Source organism: Bombina bombina, chromosome 8 (genome assembly GCF_027579735.1).
Source record: "Bombina bombina isolate aBomBom1 chromosome 8, aBomBom1.pri, whole genome shotgun sequence".
NCBI lineage: Eukaryota > Metazoa > Chordata > Amphibia > Anura > Bombinatoridae > Bombina > Bombina bombina.
The window spans coordinates 29,779,334-29,799,245 of NC_069506.1; the positions used below are offsets into that span (position 1 = coordinate 29,779,334).

A 19,912-nucleotide genomic window follows, 5' to 3' on the forward strand; every position below is an offset into this window, starting at 1 on the left:
TCTACCAAAAACTGCTTCAGAAGAAGAAAATACATCAAAATGGTAGAATTTAGTAAAAGTATGCAAAGAGGACCAAGTTGCTGCTTTGCAGATCTGGTCAACTGAAGCTTCATTCCTAAACGCCCAGGAAGTAGAAACTGACCTAGTAGAATGAGCTGTAATTCTGTGAGGCGGAATTTTACCCGACTCAACATAGGCAAGATGAATTAAAGATTTCAACCAAGATGCCAAAGAAATGGCAGAAGCTTTCTGGCCTTTCCTAGAACCGGAAAAGATAACAAATAGACTAGAAGTCTTACGAAAAGATTTCGTAGCTTCAACATAATATTTCAAAGCTCTAACAACATCCAAAGAATGCAATGATTTCTCCTTAGAATTCTTAGGATTAGGACATAATGAAGGAACCACAATTTCTCTACTAATGTTGTTGGAATTCACAACTTTAGGTAAAAATTCAAAAGAAGTTCGCAACACCGCCTTATCCTGATGAAAAATCAGAAAAGGAGACTCACACGAAAGAGCAGATAATTCAGAAACTCTTCTAGCAGAAGAGATGGCCAAAAGGAACAAAACTTTCCAAGAAAGAAATTTAATGTCCAATGAATGCATAGGTTCAAACGGAGGAGCTTGAAGAGCTCCCAAAACCAAATTCAAACTCCATGGAGGAGAAATTGACTTAATGACAGGTTTTATACGAACCAAAGCTTGTACAAAACAATGAATATCAGGAAGAATAGCAATCTTTCTGTGAAAAAGAACAGAAAGAGCGGAGATTTGTCCTTTCAAAGAACTCGCGGACAAACCCTTATCTAAACCATCCTGAAGAAACTGTAAAATTCTCGGTATTCTAAAAGAATGCCAAGAAAAATGATGAGAAAGACACCAAGAAATATAAGTCTTCCAGACTCTATAATATATCTCTCGAGATACAGATTTACGAGCCTGTAACATAGTATTAATCACGGAGTCAGAGAAACCTCTATGACCAAGAATCAAGCGTTCAATCTCCATACCTTTAAATTTAAGGATTTCAGATCCGGATGGAAAAAAGGACCTTGAGACAGAAGGTCTGGTCTTAACGGAAGAGTCCATGGTTGGCAAGATGCCATCCGGACAAGATCCGCATACCAAAACCTGTGAGGCCATGCCGGAGCTATTAGCAGAACAAACGAGCATTCCCTCAGAATCTTGGAGATTACTCTTGGAAGAAGAACTAGAGGCGGAAAGATATAGGCAGGATGATACTTCCAAGGAAGTGATAATGCATCCACTGCCTCCGCCTGAGGATCCCGGGATCTGGACAGATACCTGGGAAGTTTCTTGTTTAGATGAGAGGCCATCAGATCTATCTCTGGGAGCCCCCACATTTGAACAATCTGAAGAAATACCTCTGGGTGAAGACACCATTCGCCCGGATGCAACGTTTGGCGACTGAGATAATCCGCTTCCCAATTGTCTACACCTGGGATATGAACCGCAGAGATTAGACAGGAGCTGGATTCCGCCCAAACCAAAATTCGAGATACTTCTTTCATAGCCAGAGGACTGTGAGTCCCTCCTTGATGATTGATGTATGCCACAGTTGTGACATTGTCTGTCTGAAAACAAATGAACGATTCTCTCTTCAGAAGAGGCCAAAACTGAAGAGCTCTGAAAACTGCACGGAGTTCCAAGATATTGATCGGTAATCTCACCTCCTGAGATTCCCAAACTCCTTGTGCCGTCAGAGATCCCCACACAGCTCCCCAACCTGTGAGACTTGCATCTGTTGAAATTACAGTCCAGGTCGGAAGAACAAAAGAAGCCCCCTGAATTAAACGATGGTGATCTGTCCACCACGTTAGAGAGTGCCGAACAATCGGTTTTAAAGATATTAATTGATATATCTTCGTGTAATCCCTGCACCATTGGTTCAGCATACAGAGCTGAAGAGGTCGCATGTGAAAACGAGCAAAGGGGATCGCGTCCGATGCAGCAGTCATAAGACCTAGAATTTCCATGCATAAGGCTACCGAAGGGAATGATTGAGACTGAAGGTTTCGACAGGCTGTAATCAATTTTAGACGTCTCTTGTCTGTTAAAGACAAAGTCATGGACACTGAATCTATCTGGAAACCCAGAAAGGTTACCCTTGTTTGAGGAATCAAAGAACTCTTTGGTAAATTGATCCTCCAACCATGATCTTGAAGAAACAACACAAGTCGATTCGTATGAGACTCTGCTAAATGTAAAGACGGAGCAAGTACCAAGATATCGTCCAAATAAGGAAATACCACAATACCCTGTTCTCTGATTACAGACAGAAGGGCACCGAGAATCTTTGTGAAAATTCTTGGAGCTGTAGCAAGGCCAAACGGTAGAGCCACAAATTGGTAATGCTTGTCTAGAAAAGAGAATCTCAGGAACTGATAATGATCTGGATGAATCGGAATATGCAGATATGCATCCTGTAAATCTATTGTGGACATATAATTCCCTTGCTGAACAAAAGGCAATATAGTCCTTACAGTTACCATCTTGAACGTTGGTATCCTTACATAACGATTCAATAATTTTAGATCCAGAACTGGTCTGAAGGAATTCTCCTTCTTTGGTACAATGAAGAGATTTGAATAAAACCCCATCCCCTGTTCCGGAACTGGAACTGGCATAATTACTCCAGCCAACTCTAGATCTGAAACACAATTCAGAAATGCTTGAGCTTTCACTGGATTTACTGGGACATGGGAAAGAAAAAATCTCTTTGCAGGAGGTCTCATCTTGAAACCAATTCTGTACCCTTCTGAAACAATGTTCTGAATCCAAAGATTGTGAACAGAATTGATCCAAATTTCTTTGAAAAAACGTAACCTGCCTCCTACCAGCTGAACTGGAATGAGGGCCGTACCTTCATGTGAACTTAGAAGCAGGCTTTGCCTTTCTAGCAGGCTTGGATTTATTCCAGACTGGAGATGGTTTCCAAACTGAAACTGCTCCTGAGGACGAAGGATCAGGCTTTTGTTCTTTGTTGAAACGAAAGGAACGAAAACGATTATTAGCCCTGTTTTTACCTTTAGACTTTTTATCCTGTGGTAAAAAAGTTCCTTTCCCACCAGTAACAGTTGAAATAATAGAATCCAACTGAGAACCAAATAATTTGTTTCCCTGGAAAGAAATGGAAAGTAGAGTTGATTTAGAAGCCATATCAGCATTCCAAGTCTTAAGCCATAAAGCTCTTCTGGCTAAGATAGCCAGAGACATAAATCTAACATCAACTCTAATAATATCAAAAATGGCATCACAGATGAAATTATTAGCATGCTGGAGAAGAATAATAATATCATGAGAATCACGATTTGATACTTGTTGCGCTAGAGTTTCCAACCAAAAAGTTGAAGCTGCAGCAACATCAGCCAATGATATAGCAGGTCTAAGAAGATTACCTGAACATAGATAAGCTTTTCTTAGAAAAGATTCAATTTTTCTATCTAAAGGGTCCTTAAACGAGGTACCATCTGATGTAGGAATGGTAGTACGTTTAGCAAGGGTAGAAATAGCCCCATCAACTTTAGGGATTTTGTCCCAAAATTCTAACCTGTCAGGCGGAACAGGATATAATTGCTTAAAACGTTTAGAAGGAGTAAATGAATTACCCAATCTATCCCATTCCTTAGCAATTACTGCAGAAATAGCATTAGGAACAGGAAAGACTTCTGGAATAACCGCAGGAGCTTTAAAAACCTTATCCAAACGTATAGAATTAGTATCAAGAGGACTAGAATCCTCTATTTCTAAAGCAATTAGTACTTCTTTAAGCAAAGAGCGAATAAATTCCATCTTAAATAAATATGAAGATTTATCAGCATCAATCTCTGAGACAGAATCCTCTGAACCAGAAGAGTCCAAAGAATCAGAATGATGGTGTACATTTAAAAATTCATCTGTAGAGAGAGAAGATTTAAAAGATTTTTTACGTTTACTAGAAGGAGAAATAACAGACAAAGCCTTCTTTATGGATTCAGAAACAAAATCTCTTATGTTATCAGGAACATTCTGCACCTTAGATGTTGAGGGAACTGCAACAGGCAATGGTACATCACTAAAGGAAATATTATCTGCATTAACAAGTTTGTCATGACATTTAATACAAACAACAGCTGGAGGAATAGCTACCAAAAGTTTACAGCAGATACACTTAGCTTTGGTAGATCCAGCAGGCAGAGGTTTTCCTGTAGTATCTTCTGGCTCAGATGCAACGTGAGACATCTTGCAATATGTAAGAGAAAAAACAACATATAAAGCAAAATAGATCAAATTCCTTATAAGACAGTTTCAGGAATGGGAAAAAAATGCCAAACATCAAGCTTCTAGCAACCAGAAGCAAATGAAAAATGAGACTGAAATAATGTGGAGACAAAAGCGACGCCCATATTTTTTGGCGCCAAATAAGACGCCCACATTATTTGGCGCCTAAATGCTTTCGGCGCCAAAAATGACGCCACATCCGGAACGCCGACATTTTTGGCGCAAAATAACGTCAAAAAATGACGCAACTTCCGGCGACACGTATGACGCCGGAAACGGAAAAGAATTTTTGCGCCAAAAAAGTCCGCGCCAAGAATGACGCAATAAAATGAAGCATTTTCAGCCCCCGCGAGCCTAACAGCCCACAGGGAAAAAAGTCAAATTTTTGAGGTAAGCAAAAAATATGATAATTAAAGCATAATCCCAAATATGAAACTGACTGTCTGGAAATAAGGAAAGTTGAACATTCTGAGTCAAGGCAAATAAATGTTTGAATACATATATTTAGAACTTTATAAATAAAGTGCCCAACCATAGCTTAGAGTGTCACAGAAAATAAGACTTACTTACCCCAGGACACTCATCTACATGTTTGTAGAAAGCCAAACCAGTACTGAAACGAGAATCAGTAGAGGAAATGGTAAATATAAGAGTATATCGTCGATCTGAAAAGGGAGGTAAGAGATGAATCTCTACGACCGATAACAGAGAACCTTATGAAATAGACCCCGTAGAAGGAGATCACTGCATTCAATAGGCAATACTCTCCTCACATCCCTCTGACATTCACTGCACGCTGAGAGGAAAACCGGGCTCCAACTTGCTGCGGAGCGCATATCAACGTAGAATCTAGCACAAACTTACTTCACCACCTCCCTTGGAGGCAAAGTTTGTAAAACTGATTTGTGGGTGTGGTGAGGGGTGTATTTATAGGCATTTTAAGGTTTGGGAAACTTTGCCCCTCCTGGTAGGAATGTATATCCCATACGTCACTAGCTCATGGACTCTTGTTAATTACATGAAAGAAATATGTTTCATGGTACCAGAGGGCACCTGGAGAACAGGGGCTGCTGCAGTTCCCAAAATATAAAGAGATGCCAAAGTCAATTTATTTGTTTAATAAAACAAAGAATAGTTCAAAAGCATAAATCCTTCCCACCCAGAAATGAATAATTTGGTTCTGACATATTATTGTCAATCTTTTATGAAGCATGTCCATCTACACAAGTTGTCTTCAGTGAGCATATACAAGTAGCATAAGCTAAAGCTGCTGTTTTACTTTACTAAATTTAAACAGCTTCCACTTTTTCCAGGACAAAACATAGTTTCAGCTTGTTTCAATGCTGCTCTTTCATATGCATGTTTTTTTGTTTGTTTGTAAGTAAAGTCCCTTAAAAATGTCTGACTTGCTAAGCTATCTGGTGCAGTAAATTATCAAATTCAGGAAGTCTAGAGAGTCTAGAGGGCGGGATTCATAACTCTATAATCTGATTGGTTGTAATGTCTCTGCATTGCATTTGGGAGTTGTAGTCCTGATGTAATGAGATGTCAAATGAATTAGAGCCACAATTCCCAGAATCCTTCTGATTTCCTGGCAGGAGCCTGAGGTAAACCAACCAATCATTATACCACAGATAAGTCAGGGGACATAGCTCTAATATTTCAGTCAGAACTTACTAGTTAACCCTTTCACAGCCAGCAGCTATAGCTATCACTTCATATTCTATTTCTGTGCATCAAATATATAAAGGAGGCTAAAACCAGAAAACAAATGTCTGGAAAAATAATTTAGACACTAAACTCAGGTTTTTGCCTCTATAGTAATTTCATTACTTTTCTTTTTTCTATAGCTCAGCCTGATTGGTATCTTTATTAGATCATTTGCTATATATGGAACTTTGTTTAAAGGGGCATGTTACACATATTCTAAATCACATGAAAGTGATGCAGCATATCTGTTAATAGCTGACTAGAAAATATCCCCTGAACATCTCTAGGCAAAAAGGAAGATATTTTACCTCAAAATGTCCACGGTAACCACCTACATTCTAATGTAAAGAGACGTTAAGCAGCCAATCAGGATGCTTGTCCCAAGGCTTACAAGCGAGTGTGCTAGAGACGTGCGTTCGGCAGTTTCTTTCAATGCCGAATGCGGAAGTAAGAGGCTGCTTGTGGTATATATCTTCTTGTGCGAGTGAAACACACTAAGATCTGTGCAAATCTACATCTTGGTGTGTTTCACTTGCACAAGAAGATATATGGAAGAAGATATAGCTCTGAAAAGAGCTGAATATTGAAAATGGCCTCCTACGTTCGCATACGCCTTTAAAAAAACTGCTATTTGCCCGTCTCTAGAGCGTGCGTCTGGCATGTGCAGGCTCAGTCACTTTATTTCCCTGCTAAGTTTACTATGAAGTCTTGCAAGATTATAGTGAAATCCCGGGAGATCGCAGTAAAGCGAAGTGTTGAACTGATGAAGCTGTTTTATTTTTATTTTTTTCCACCATACAGATGGCAGTATCAAGAGCAGCTCTGAATCACACAGCACTTACTCTGGTGAGCAGAAGGAATTTTGAGGTAAAATATTTTCTTTTTTTTTAAATACAGATGTTCAGGTGATATTTTGTAGTCAGGATTTTTTTTTACAACACTTTGAAGTCATTTAGCATGTGGTTAGGGATGCCACCCAGCTGCAGGGTTGCTAGTTGTTCTCCACAAATTTACTGGACAATCTATAGGAGACTGGGCACAATGTTCTGTGAGGTCACACAAGTTCCCCACCAAACCTCTACTTTAGACCCCACTATTTATCTTTCCAGTTATAGTTTTTCACAACTAAGCAGTCATTTTACCCCTTGGCTGCCAGTAACTTACAGATTAGTAATACTACATCCTTGGTTGCCGGTAACACATGCAAACAGTTTTCACACCCTTACTGCCCCTCTCTTCTTTCTTCTTTATATTTGAAATGTATTGAAGCATAAGGAGCTTTATATATTTAGGTCACGTGTTAGCTGTTGCGCGTAAGCAATATCAGCTTTTTGTGCGTGCCAGAAATAGCGCACATATTACTAGTTGAAAATAAACGCGCAATCGCTTTTTACGCTCGTCGGGTTAGCGTGACCGAAACCCCCGCTTACGGTAGTAAGTTAAAAAAAGTTGCACTAATCTCAACATAAACACATTTTAAAATACAGTTACACTCATAAACACGATCTGATAAAAAATATTCATATACATATTAAAAAAAACAGTTATAAGGGTTCAAAGGTATATGGTATATGGTACAGTGTTTGACTGTAAAGAGCTATAATGTATATATACATACATATACATGTGTAATTATGTGTATGTATGTATATGTGTTTTACTGTATATTTACTGTACATATTTCACATTCCAGTGTTCTTCACTTACAGAACAATGTCATTTTTATTGTAAATACATTTTTCTATATATATCTTTATATACCTATAACTGTATATCTATAGGTATAGATAAATATTTTACATTAAAATTATCACACACACATATATATATATATATATATATATATATAGAGAGAGAGAGAGAGAGAGAACTATAAATATGCATTCACTGTATTTAAAACACATCACTCTTTATTATGACTACATAATAAAGAGTGTTGTGTTTAAAATCCAGTGAGTGCATATTTATAGTGCTCTATTTGAAGATTTATGCACCCTGGTCTTGGGACTTTGGCGAGTGGGAGTGCGCTATCCTGTGCTTATATATATATATATATATATATATATATATTTATATATATAAAATAATAATTAATAAAAGGAATGTAAAGGAAGGTCTAATGTGGTGTTGGGTTAGCCCACATGAAGAATGACTAATCTTACATTGCGTTATTGAGATACTAAATATAAATATATATTTTACAGTATCTATAATTTTTTCATATTTATTAATATTTTTTTTTACTATTTTTTATTTAATATTTCAATAACGCAATGCTAGATGAGTAATTCTTCACGTGCACTAACCCAACGCTTTGTTAGACCTAAAGCGCGAACCCCGATGTGTGTTACGCATATTTTACATTCCTATGTTCTTCACATAGAAAAAAATGTAATTTTTATATGTAATAATTAATGTAAGATAGTTATCTATACCTATATATCTATAGGAATAGATATACAAGTATAGGTATACACAGATATATATAGAAATGTGTATTTAAAATAAAAATTACATTATTCTGTAAGTAGAGAACATTGGAGAGTGAAATATGAATAACTCCTGTCAGGTTAGCCTATGAGTGATATTGTTAGCCCAGAGGTAGAACTTTTCTTCTCTTTCTGCCATTAGATTTTTTTAGTGAAACTTATTTTCTGCAGATTATTTTGAAATAAAATAAAATTTTAGATTAAGCAGTTACACTAAAGCACCAGTTCAATTGCAATGTGTTGATTAACTGAATAACACAATTTTTTAAAGTTTTATAATATAGGACAGCAGTTAAAAATTGCATTGCAAATTAGCTGCAGAGAAAAAAAGACATTTTGTTAAGTTTTTATAATGTCTCTTGAATAAATGAGTTTCTTTTTCTCATGTTCTGCATAGAGGGGTGTTAGGTTCTTTTCTTTTGTGCTCTCCATTAACTTCTTTGGGGAGAAGTTAACGCGGTCGGGATATTGCAAAGTCCTTTGGTTAGCGTGTGTCGGGTTTCACTTGTGCGCAAACTTTTTAGTTTTAACTTGTAATATCTGATGCACGTAACCTGATGCACGCAATCCGATTACTTCTAGTAAAGTTTACGCTTGAGCGTGAGCACTAAATAGCTTGCCACTTTTAATCTAGCCTATGGACTTTTTAAAAAGAAAATGGACATTTAAGTGTCCAGTATTTTGGGAAGACTTTACTGCACAGCCTGTTTAAATACTTGACTGTCCAGTTGAATTCTGGACATCTAGCAACTATACCAGCTGGTATTTTAATGACATGGCTGATAATTTTAAGGTTCAGGTCAAAGTTGAAAAATATGATTAAATATAGAAATAAATATGCTTTCATGGTCAAACTTCTGCTAAGTGTATTGAAATCTAATTATAAACAAATGATCATTTAAAATCAGTTCTAGCAGCTTTAGTCCCTGATTTATACAGTATAATTATTTATGCAAATGTATGCTAATTAGCATGACCGGTATATTTTTACAGAAAATGTGGCAACCCTACACGGGGATAACATGTCTCTTTAATAGTTTGCTGAAGTATGTCAGCATTAGATGTGTGCATTTGGATCCTTTGTGAGGATCCGAAGGCGGAAGTAAGCTCTGCTCATGCTGTTTGCTGTTTCGAAGCTAGATTTATTCTTCTGAAAGATCACCACACAAAGACATGGATTTTCACAGATCTTAGTGTGTTGATCGCTCACAAGAATAAATCTGGCTCCGAAAAGAGCCGAAAGGCACGAGCGGTCACCTACTTCCACATTCAGATCCCTTTAAAACCCCTACTACAGAACTCTACTACAGAACTTGGGCCCTCTTCTTGACAGACATTTATATCAGTGATTGTGACAATTTGCAGGATTAACCAGATTTTCCTGTTATATTGTATTCGTAATTTGAGGGATTTCACTAAATCAAAGGGTATCTCTTCTAATGTATTAGAATGACATAAAAAGTGTTTTTGCACTGTTGTACAAAAAGATTGGAATATGGACTATATGTGTAAATGTTTAGTATAGTTTGCTGGCATTTATATGGTGGAAGTATTATACATAGAGTGTTTCTATGGGCCCAAGTAATTGTTGTAATATCAGCTCATTATTTGAAGAAATGGGCATCTGCGCATTATTTTTTTGTTCTAGTACACACCTTCCTGGCCAGCAGAGGCTCCTTTTTCCCTCAGGGTAATTTTTGTGGAGAGGGATTTGCCAAGTCTCGCAGTGAAGTTGTTCCTACGTTGTGTAAGCTGCAACTTGCTTATAAGCTCGGAGGCTGAGAATCGCCACCTTTCCTGCTCAACTCTACCAGGGGATGCAGCTATCTCCAAAGCCTCAGTAGATTCTTTCACCTCGGCAATGGCTGGCTCTAGTTCTTCTGGCTCCACAAACACAGAGTCATCATCTGTACATGGGCTGGATTGGCTGTTGCTTGCAGTTACATCCGGCAGATATAAGCGGATTTTACGCCCTGCAATGTGGAGTAAGAAAAAGAAACGTGTTAATGTCTAACTCAAGTTTTCTATCTCAATAAACCTATTAAAATATACATCACTATAAAGCTGATACTTCCACAAGCTAGATAAGAGATTATTGTGTTCTACAACATTAATGGCTAATGATTTTCTAACATATATTTTGTTTTATTTACTACTGAGACCAGTTCCTTTTTCTTTTTCTGTTACATATCAATGTGGTGACACAAGCTGCAAAAGGTACGGAAATAGGCAAACAGAATTCTATATATAGTTTCACACTATTAAACTGATGATAGCTGAATCTCAGAAGAACATCATTTACCCATCATTCACATGGGACCTTAACTCAGACCCATTGCAGACAAGGCCTTTTTTTTGTTTGGTTGTAGGGCAATACTAGACCTCAGATTAGTTTAATGTCTACTTTTCAAATAATTTTAATGGACTGTCCACTTAAATGCTGAATAACTCCTTGCTTGAACCCCTGCAATCCGGATTCCACCCCAAACACTCAACTGAGACTGCCCTTACCAAGGTTACTAATGATCTTCTCTCTGCTAAAAATATTGGCCACTACTCTATACTCATCTTACTTGACCTCTTAGCTGCCTTCGACACAGTTGACCACCACCTCGTCCTACAGACCTCAGCTCTTTTGGCCTCTGTGACACTGCTCTTTCCTGGATTCACTCCTATCATTCTCACAGGTCCTTTTCTGTGTCATTTGCCAGCGATTCCTCCTCTCCAATGCCTCTGTTGGAGTACCTCAAGTATCTGTTCGGGGTCCTCTACTCTTCTCCATTTATACTTCTTCGCTGGGTAAACTCATCAACAGTTTTGGCTTCAAATATCACTTCTATGATGATGACACCCAGATCAACCATAATTTGATACATATCTTTTTTTTGTTTTTACATTTAACACAGAATTAAAATGTGAATCAGATTACATGTCTACAAAAGGAGGTACCCTGTGCCCACAGTCTGTGTAAGATGGTCTGACCCCCCATTACTGTATATAGTGACACTGTTTAACCCACCAGTACTGTATATAGTGAGTCAGTGACACAGTCTGTAATCTGCCGGTGAGATGGCTGGCCTGACCCTACCCGCCCCAGTACTTTATAAAGTGACCACAGTAGTCTGTGACATGGTCCAGTCTCCCCGTACTGTATAGACTGAAACTGTTTACCCCCTGCCCCTCCATGCTGTAGTAACAAGGTCTGTAATTTGCTGGTTCCACAAACATACACACACACATACATGCATAAATACACACACAGTCACATACATACACACACACACACACACACATAAACACCAATGGGTAAAACAGAAACACTAACCCCTGTAGTCAGAGACACTAGTGAAGCATCATGTCACACTCACATGATATCAGTGCAGGCAGTGGCAGGTTAATTGTTTTTTTTTAAGCTGGGCCCCCACCATTGGGGGCCCAGTCGCAATTGCGACCTCTGCACCCCCTGTAGTTTCGCCCCTGTCTCTCTCCCTCTGTCCTTTCTCAAGTCAACGACTGCTTATCTGGTATTTCTTCCTGGATGTCCTCTCACCACCTAAAGATTAACATGTCCAAGACTGAGCTCCTTCTTATCCCCCCCCTCAAGCTCTATGCCGACTTGTGACTTCTCTATCCCTGTTGACGGCATCACCATTTCCCCATCGCCCCAAGTCCGTTGCCTCTGAGTTACACTTGACTAAAATTTATCCTTCGTCCCCCATATCCAATCGCTTTCTACATCCTGCTGCAACCATCTACGCAATATTTCAAAGATTCAACCTTTTCTGAGCGCTAACACCACAAAGCAAATAATACACTCCCTTGTTATTTCCCGACTTGACTACTGCAATAACCTACTTACTGGCCTTCCTCTTTCCCACCTCTCCCCCCTTCAGTCCATCCTAAATGCCTCTGCCAGGCTGATCCACCTTTTCCGTTGCTCTGTATCTGCTGCACCTCTCTGTGAGTCCCTTTATTGGCTCCCCATTCACAGCAGAATTAAATTAAAAAATTCTCACCTTTAAATACAAAGCTCTCACCAACGCCGCTCCCCTCTACCTATCATCTCTAATAAACAAGTACACTCCAGCCCGCCCACTAAGATCCAACAATGACCTGCTCCTTATATCTGCGGCTATCACCTTTTCTCATGCAGGACTTCTGTCGTGCAGGACCTAGCCTCTGGAACACGCTCCCTCGTGCTGTCAGGCTTTGCCCTAATCTTTCTTTAAATGCTCTCTTTCTGTTCAGAGAAGCCTACCACCCAACTCAATAATAAATTAATTTCACTCACCTAACAACATTTCCCTCATCTAACTCTGTATTAACATCTTTCTCAATCTTGCAGTCCTCACCTCCTGTTTCTCAACCTCCTACTCTTCTAGATTGTAAGTTCCCACGGGAATAGGGCCCTCAATTCCTCCTGTATGTGTTTGTAAATGTTGTCCTGTCTATTACAAGTTTTATATTGTTTTATTTAAATGAATTGTATCCATGGACAGCGCTGCGATATATGTTGGCGCTTCATAAATAAAGTATAATAATAATAATAATAATAATAAAATAACTGACAACCCTAGCGGGTTTAGTGCTGAACTGGATGTTTTGCAAGGTTAGTGGTCTTTTTTTTATTTTTATTTTTTTTATAAAAAATAAATAAATAATAAAAATATATTCTTCAAAATTAACTAACATAGTAGATGAGGTTGAGAAAAGACAGAAGTCCATCGAGTTCAACCTATAGAAATCTTAATATACACTACTTACAATAAAAGCTCCAGTTGAGCTTTAATTAATCCTTTTAAAAAGGTGACCCATTTAACACAAGCAATCATATCCCTGAATTCTGTTTCTAGCAGAGAAATGTATCGAAACCATTTTAAAATGTATCTAAGGCATTTACTACCTCCTTTGGTAATGAGTTCTACTATTTTATTGCTCTTACAGTGAAAAAAATGTTTCTGTTGCAGGAGATTAAATCTTTTTTCCTCCAGCCTTAAATTGTGGCCTCTAGTCACAAACAATTTTCTTGGAATAAAAAGAGCTCCTGCCATCTTTGTATATGGGCCTTGAATATATTTATATAAAGTAATCATCCAAACAAAGAGGAAACTGAGCCTCTGGTGGGAAAAGTTAAAAGCATATCCTTATTGGATTCGTAAACTCACACATCATGGCAAGTATAGTGTAGGCTGTGGCTGTGAGATCCGCTGAAGCGTTTCGTCTGTTTAGCCGTAGTGATAGCTAATGAACTCACTGTCACTTCCTACCTAAGTAGTCACACAAGAGATACTATTGGTTAAAAGATTTAAAACAAAAAAGCCACACCCACAGTGTCAATTTTGTAATAAATATATATACAAACTGAATATCTCTAACACTATTAGCTCTAAAGTAATCATGTCACCCCCCAAGAGTCTTTTTTCTAGAGAAAACAGACCTAGTTTGGCTAACCTCTCCTCATAGCTTAAATTCTCCATTCCCCTTTTTAGTTTTGTGGCCCTTCTCTATACTTTTTTTCCAAGTCTGCAAAATCTTTTTATGAGATTGGTCCCCAGAACATCACTCCATACTCAAGGTGAGGTCTTACCAGGGATTTATATAGTGACAGACATCTAATTTTCAGCTATTCAGATAACTGCCACACATCTCTACACATATGGACAGATCCAGAAATACTTACTGAATCCTTATAGAGCAGATAGGAATTAAATCTGTCTTAGAAGTGGGAAAAGGTGGAGAAGTAGAGTGGGATGGGAAACTGGGGACTTCAGTGCCCTTAAGTTAAATAGCGACTATCTGGGCTTCTACAATCTTTCTTAAAGGGACATTAAAGCCATAATTAAAGTTTCTTGATTCAGATAGAGAGTGCAATTTTAAACAAATGTACTTCTGTTACCAAATTTGCTTCATTTTCTTGGTATCCTTTGTTAAAGAGTAAACCTAGGTAGACTTAGGAGCAGCAATGCACTACTGGAAGCCAGCTTAACAATAGCATCAGGTGTTCCAATTACAAGAGGCATATATATTCAGCCATCAATAACCAGCTAGCTCCAACCAGTGCACAGCTGTTTCTGAGCCTACCTAAGTATGGTTTTCAACAAACGATAATAAGATTAAGAAGCAAATTTAAACAAATGTACTTCTGTTACCAAATTTGCTTCATTTTCTTGGTATCCTTTGTTAAAGAGTAAACCTAGGTAGACTTAGGAGCAGCAATGCACTACTGGGAGCCAGCTTAACACTAGCATCAGGTGTTCCAATTACAAGAGGCATATATATTCAGCCATCAATAACCAGCTAGCTCCAACCAGTGCACAGCTGTTTCTGAGCCTACCTAAGTATGGTTTTCAACAAACGATAATAAGATTAAGAAGCAAACTAAGAATGCTTTTCTCATAATTTTTATTTTACTGTCTCTTTAATATCCTGGGTGCTGTAATAAGAATGAAACATTACAAATGTTTAATTGGGATTCTTAATTGGAAACCTGAGATATTTCTAAGGACACCCTGAAAAGTAGAAGTGTGCTTAGCCATAAAGTGCATCCTGGTTGCAACTGGATGAAGAGTGCCTATTTTAAAGAGAAGAACTAACACAAACTTATTCAGGACAGTAAGGGCTAAACACAGAACAGGATTGTATTCTGCCTGCATGAGGCTTAATTAACTGGATTAGATTAATTCACTTCAGATAGGTCCCAGGATAAATTCTCAGGTATTTTTGCCACCCTGGTGAAATTACCAAAATGAAAGAACACGGTGGAACAATGTATGTTGGTAAAACATTAGTTGCATTAAAACATGCGTAGATTTTTTTTTTTACTCTGAGTCAAGCACATAGAGCTACCAATCTCAGAGCCTCATAAGCACCTAATTGATGTATACACAAAGTGAACCTGCTTGCCTGTTACCCAAGATCTTACGTTGAAGATATGCACCAATCATGAGCATCGGGAGTGAGGGGGAATATCTTTTTATGTCCAATCATATATATATATTAGCATTTGTGTATCCTAATATGTTTTTATTTTTTCTACAAGGTTACATTTTTGCAGATTCCCATGGCACCATTCAACAACTGCATATGATCCTGAGATGGGCACCGCAGGTGAGTAAACCGGGCTTATCTTAATTGGACGCCAAATTCAAAATTAAACTTTCAAGATTCAGATACAGCATGCAGTTTTAAGCTTTATAGTTTACTTGGAACTGTTGATATCCTTTGTTGAAAAGCATATCTAGGTAGGCTCGGGATCAACAATGCATTACTGGGAGCTAGCTGGTAATTGGTGGCTACGCATATATCCCTGTTGTCAGTGGCTTGCCTGGTGCATACAGCTAGTTCCCAGTAGTGCATTGCTGCTCTTCAGCTGACTTTAGCTTTGTGTTTAGCCCCTTTTTAGGAGGGAAACACATAGGGCCCAATTATCTAAAGGTCTCTGGGTTGGCGCAATTATTAAAGAATGCTCACCAGCACTTCTATTTCACTGGCGGAATGAACTTAAGACACTTTTTACCCTGAAAACAGGGTGTCTCGCTAAGGGGGGTAGACTGCATTTTAGAATGGGGAGGAGATGCAGACATTACAAAAGTGCACGAAAAAATTTGTATTTTAAATATCTTCAAAAAACAAATAATTGAACCATTCACACAAAAATCCACAGGGAAAATTTGTATTGTTAAGTTGCATCTAAAATCGTAACAAAAACGTTAAATTTGTATGTAAATTACTAAGGAATAAATCGTATTAAATATGCAGATCGTAAATTAAGTACACTGGATGTGCAAAAAACACATAGAAATTCGTACTTATAAGTACAAAATACAAAGCGTAATTGTTGTATTTTCATTGTCTCTCTAATCCCACTGTGACTCTGTAAAGATTTTCACATTACAGATCTCATAGCCTTTTTTCGTCAACTAAAAGGTGATGAGCTTTTCTCAAAACACTCAAAATACTTATAACCCTAATAAAACACACACACATATGAAAATATAGGTGATTGTAAGATTATATACACAGAGAGCAGCTTATTGTGACTTATATTGGCTGCAGGATTTAATTTTTAAAGTGCACCCTCTGTTCACTGCTAACTTCGCTCTAGGGGGCCAATTTATCAATGTCTGTCTGACATGATACGCTGTAGCGTATCATGTCCGCCAGACATTGCTGAATGCCGATAGCATACGCTGTTGGCATTTAACATTGCACAAGCAGTTCTGGTGAACTGCTTGTGCAATGCTGCCCCCTGCTAGATTGGCCGCTAGCAGGGGGTGTCAATCAACCCGATTGTATAGGATCGGGCAGATTGATGTCCGCAACCTCAGAGGCAGCGGACCAGTTATGGAGCAGCGGTCTTAAGCTTCATAACTGCTGTTTGAAGGTTGGCGCGGAAACAGGGGCATCAGGGGCCATCGGCCCTTGATAAATCACCCCCCATGGATTACAGTTTCCCTTTCTAGTGAGCTCCATTCATTTCTAAAAGAGACATCTCGCCACTCGCAGGGACTGCCCCTTTTTTATGATAATTCCAACAGGGCAGCCCCTTGCGAGGGTCAGCGAGAAAACCATGTCTGATTTACATATGTGCGCCCCTGTCTGCCTCAGCTTGATAAATCGCCCCTTAAATGTCTCTCTGAAGACAAATGGGCTCCAGTAAGCAGGGATTTTACATAGGGCCACACAGATACCAATAATAGTGCTGATTGGTTTCTGCACATATATGCACCTTGCCATTGGGTCACCAGATGTGTTCAGCTAGCTCCCAGTAGTGCACTGCTGCTCCTGAGTTTATCTAGATGTATTTGTCAACAAAGGATACAAGAGAACAGAGCAAGTTTGGTAATCAAAGTAAATCAGAAAAATATTTAAAATGTAATACTCTATTTCTCCCTTTCATGATATGTAATAAAAAAAAAAAACTTTCAATATACTTTCATAATTTATTTTGTCCTCATTCCCTGTATTGGCCCTTCCAATTCCGGTTAAAAAGGGAAGCTCATACTCCAAACTTACCACTGCTATATTCACACTGTTATTGGTTGCACACTCTAGTGAACCATTTATTGCTGTCATGCATGGCAGCTCCCATTTTGTACTGGGCACTAAAATTTTAGACTTATTTTTCCAATATTTAAACAACTAATATAATTTTTTAAAATACATCTGCATATTATTCCCAGGCTAATCTTTGGGTTGAATACATCATTATATCTATCATTTATTTATGGCTAGATTACAAGTGGAGTACTAAAGTATCACACGCCCGCAAACAGGCAAATCTGCCCATTTGCGGGAGCTCAATAATTAATCAGCCATTATATTTATATTTGCTGCCATTGCTGCACTACATTCTGCCTTGGCTGCGTATTGGTTCTGATGCCGCCTCCAATGGCATCAGAACTTGGCTCCCATAGGAGCCTTATGGAAGTGCGCTCTCATGAGCGCAATGCTTCCCAGCAATGCGAATGCGAAGTCACTTTAGCATTGCTGCAAACTTGCAATAATAGCGCACATTAGTGTACGCTGGTATTACTCAGTGGAGCGCAAATATCGCTTTCATGAAAGTGATATTTAGCAATCCACTTGCAATCTGGCCCTTAATATGTAATGCCCCTTTAATAATGAAATGGGAAAATACATTTCTAACATTATGCTCTCCAAATGTATGTCTCTTTATCTCTCAGCCGGATAATAGGTGATTTGATTAAATTACTTGATTAGGACTACTATAGTTAACCTTGATAGTTCCAGTACTTGATTAGGACTACTATAGTTAACCTTGATAGTTCCAGTACTTGATTAGGACTACTATAGTTAACCTTGATAGTTCCAGTACTTGATTAGGACTACTATAGTTAATCTTGATAGTTCCAGTACTTGATTAGGACTACTATAGTTAATCTTGATAGTTCCAGTACTTGATTAGGACTACTATAGTTAACCTTGATAGTTCCAGTACTTGATTAGGACTACTATAGTTAACCTTGATAGTTCCAGTACTTGATTAGGACTACTATAGTTAATCTTGATAGTTCCAGTACTTGATTAGGACTACTATAGTTAATCTTGATAGTTCCAGTACTTGATTAGGACTACTATAGTTAACCTTGATAGTTCCAGTATTTGATTAGGACTACTATAGTTAATCTTGATAGTTCCAGTACTTGATTAGGACTACTATAGTTAACCTTGATAGTTCCAGTACTTGATTAGGACTACTATAGTTAACCTTGATAGTTCCAGTACTTGATTAGGACTACTATAGTTAACCTTGATAGTTCCAGTACTTGATTAGGACTACTATAGTTAATCTTGATAGTTCCAGTACTTGATTAGGACTACTATAGTTAACCTTGATAGTTCCAGTACTTGATTAGGACTACTATAGTTAATCTTGATAGTTCCAGTACTTGATTAGGACTACTATAGTTAATCTTGATAGTTCCAGTACTTGATTAGGACTACTATAGTTAACCTTGATAGTTCCAGTACTTGATTAGGACTACTATAGTTAACCTTGATAGTTCCAGTACTTGATTAGGACTACTATAGTTAATCTTGATAGTTCCAGTACTTGATTAGGACTACTATAGTTAATCTTGATAGTTCCAGTACTTGATTAGGACTACTATAGTTAACCTTGATAGTTCCAGTATTTGATTAGGACTACTATAGTTAATCTTGATAGTTCCAGTACTTGATTAGGACTACTATAGTTAACCTTGATAGTTCCAGTACTTGATTAGGACTACTATAGTTAACCTTGATAGTTCCAGTACTTGATTAGGACTACTATAGTTAACCTTGATAGTTCCAGTACTTGATTAGGACTACTATAGTTAATCTTGATAGTTCCAGTACTTGATTAGGACTACTATAGTTAACCTTGATAGTTCCAGTACTTGATTAGGACTACTATAGTTAACCTTGATAGTTCCAGTACTTGATTAGGACTACTATAGTTAATCTTGATAGTTCCAGTACTTGATTAGGTCTACTATAGTTAACCTTGATAGTTCCAGTACTTGATTAGGACTACTATAGTTAACCTTGATAGTTCCAGTACTTGATTAGGACTACTATAGTTAACCTTGATAGTTCCAGTAAAAATATCCAACATGAGGCTATACAGTTTGTACAGGCACTCATGGGGGCATATTTATCAAGCTCCGTATGGAGCTTCAGGGGAAGGCTCGCCAGATACAGAAGTTATAAAGCAGCAGTCTAAAGACCGCTGATCCATAACTTGTCCGCCTTCTCTGAGGCGGCGGACAGAAATCAACCCGATCTAATACGATCGGGTTGATTGACACCCCCTGCTAGCGGCCGATTGGCCGCGAATCTGCAGGGGGCGGCATTGCACCAGCAGTTCACAAGAACTGCTGGTGCAATGATAAATGCTGACAGCGTATGCTGTCGGCATTTAG

General features: G+C 38.2%; 1 protein-coding gene across 1 annotated transcript in view; it reads right to left on the reverse strand.

Annotated features, from left to right (window-relative positions):
- The window catches only part of ARHGEF19 (Rho guanine nucleotide exchange factor 19), a 109,644-nt gene that overhangs the window by 40,871 nt on the left and 48,861 nt on the right, over window positions 1–19,912 (reverse strand). The window contains exon 3 of the mRNA XM_053690255.1: window positions 10,139–10,456. Coding sequence (XP_053546230.1) covers window positions 10,139–10,456 — 318 coding nt within the window. The remainder of the gene's footprint in view (window positions 1–10,138; window positions 10,457–19,912) is intronic.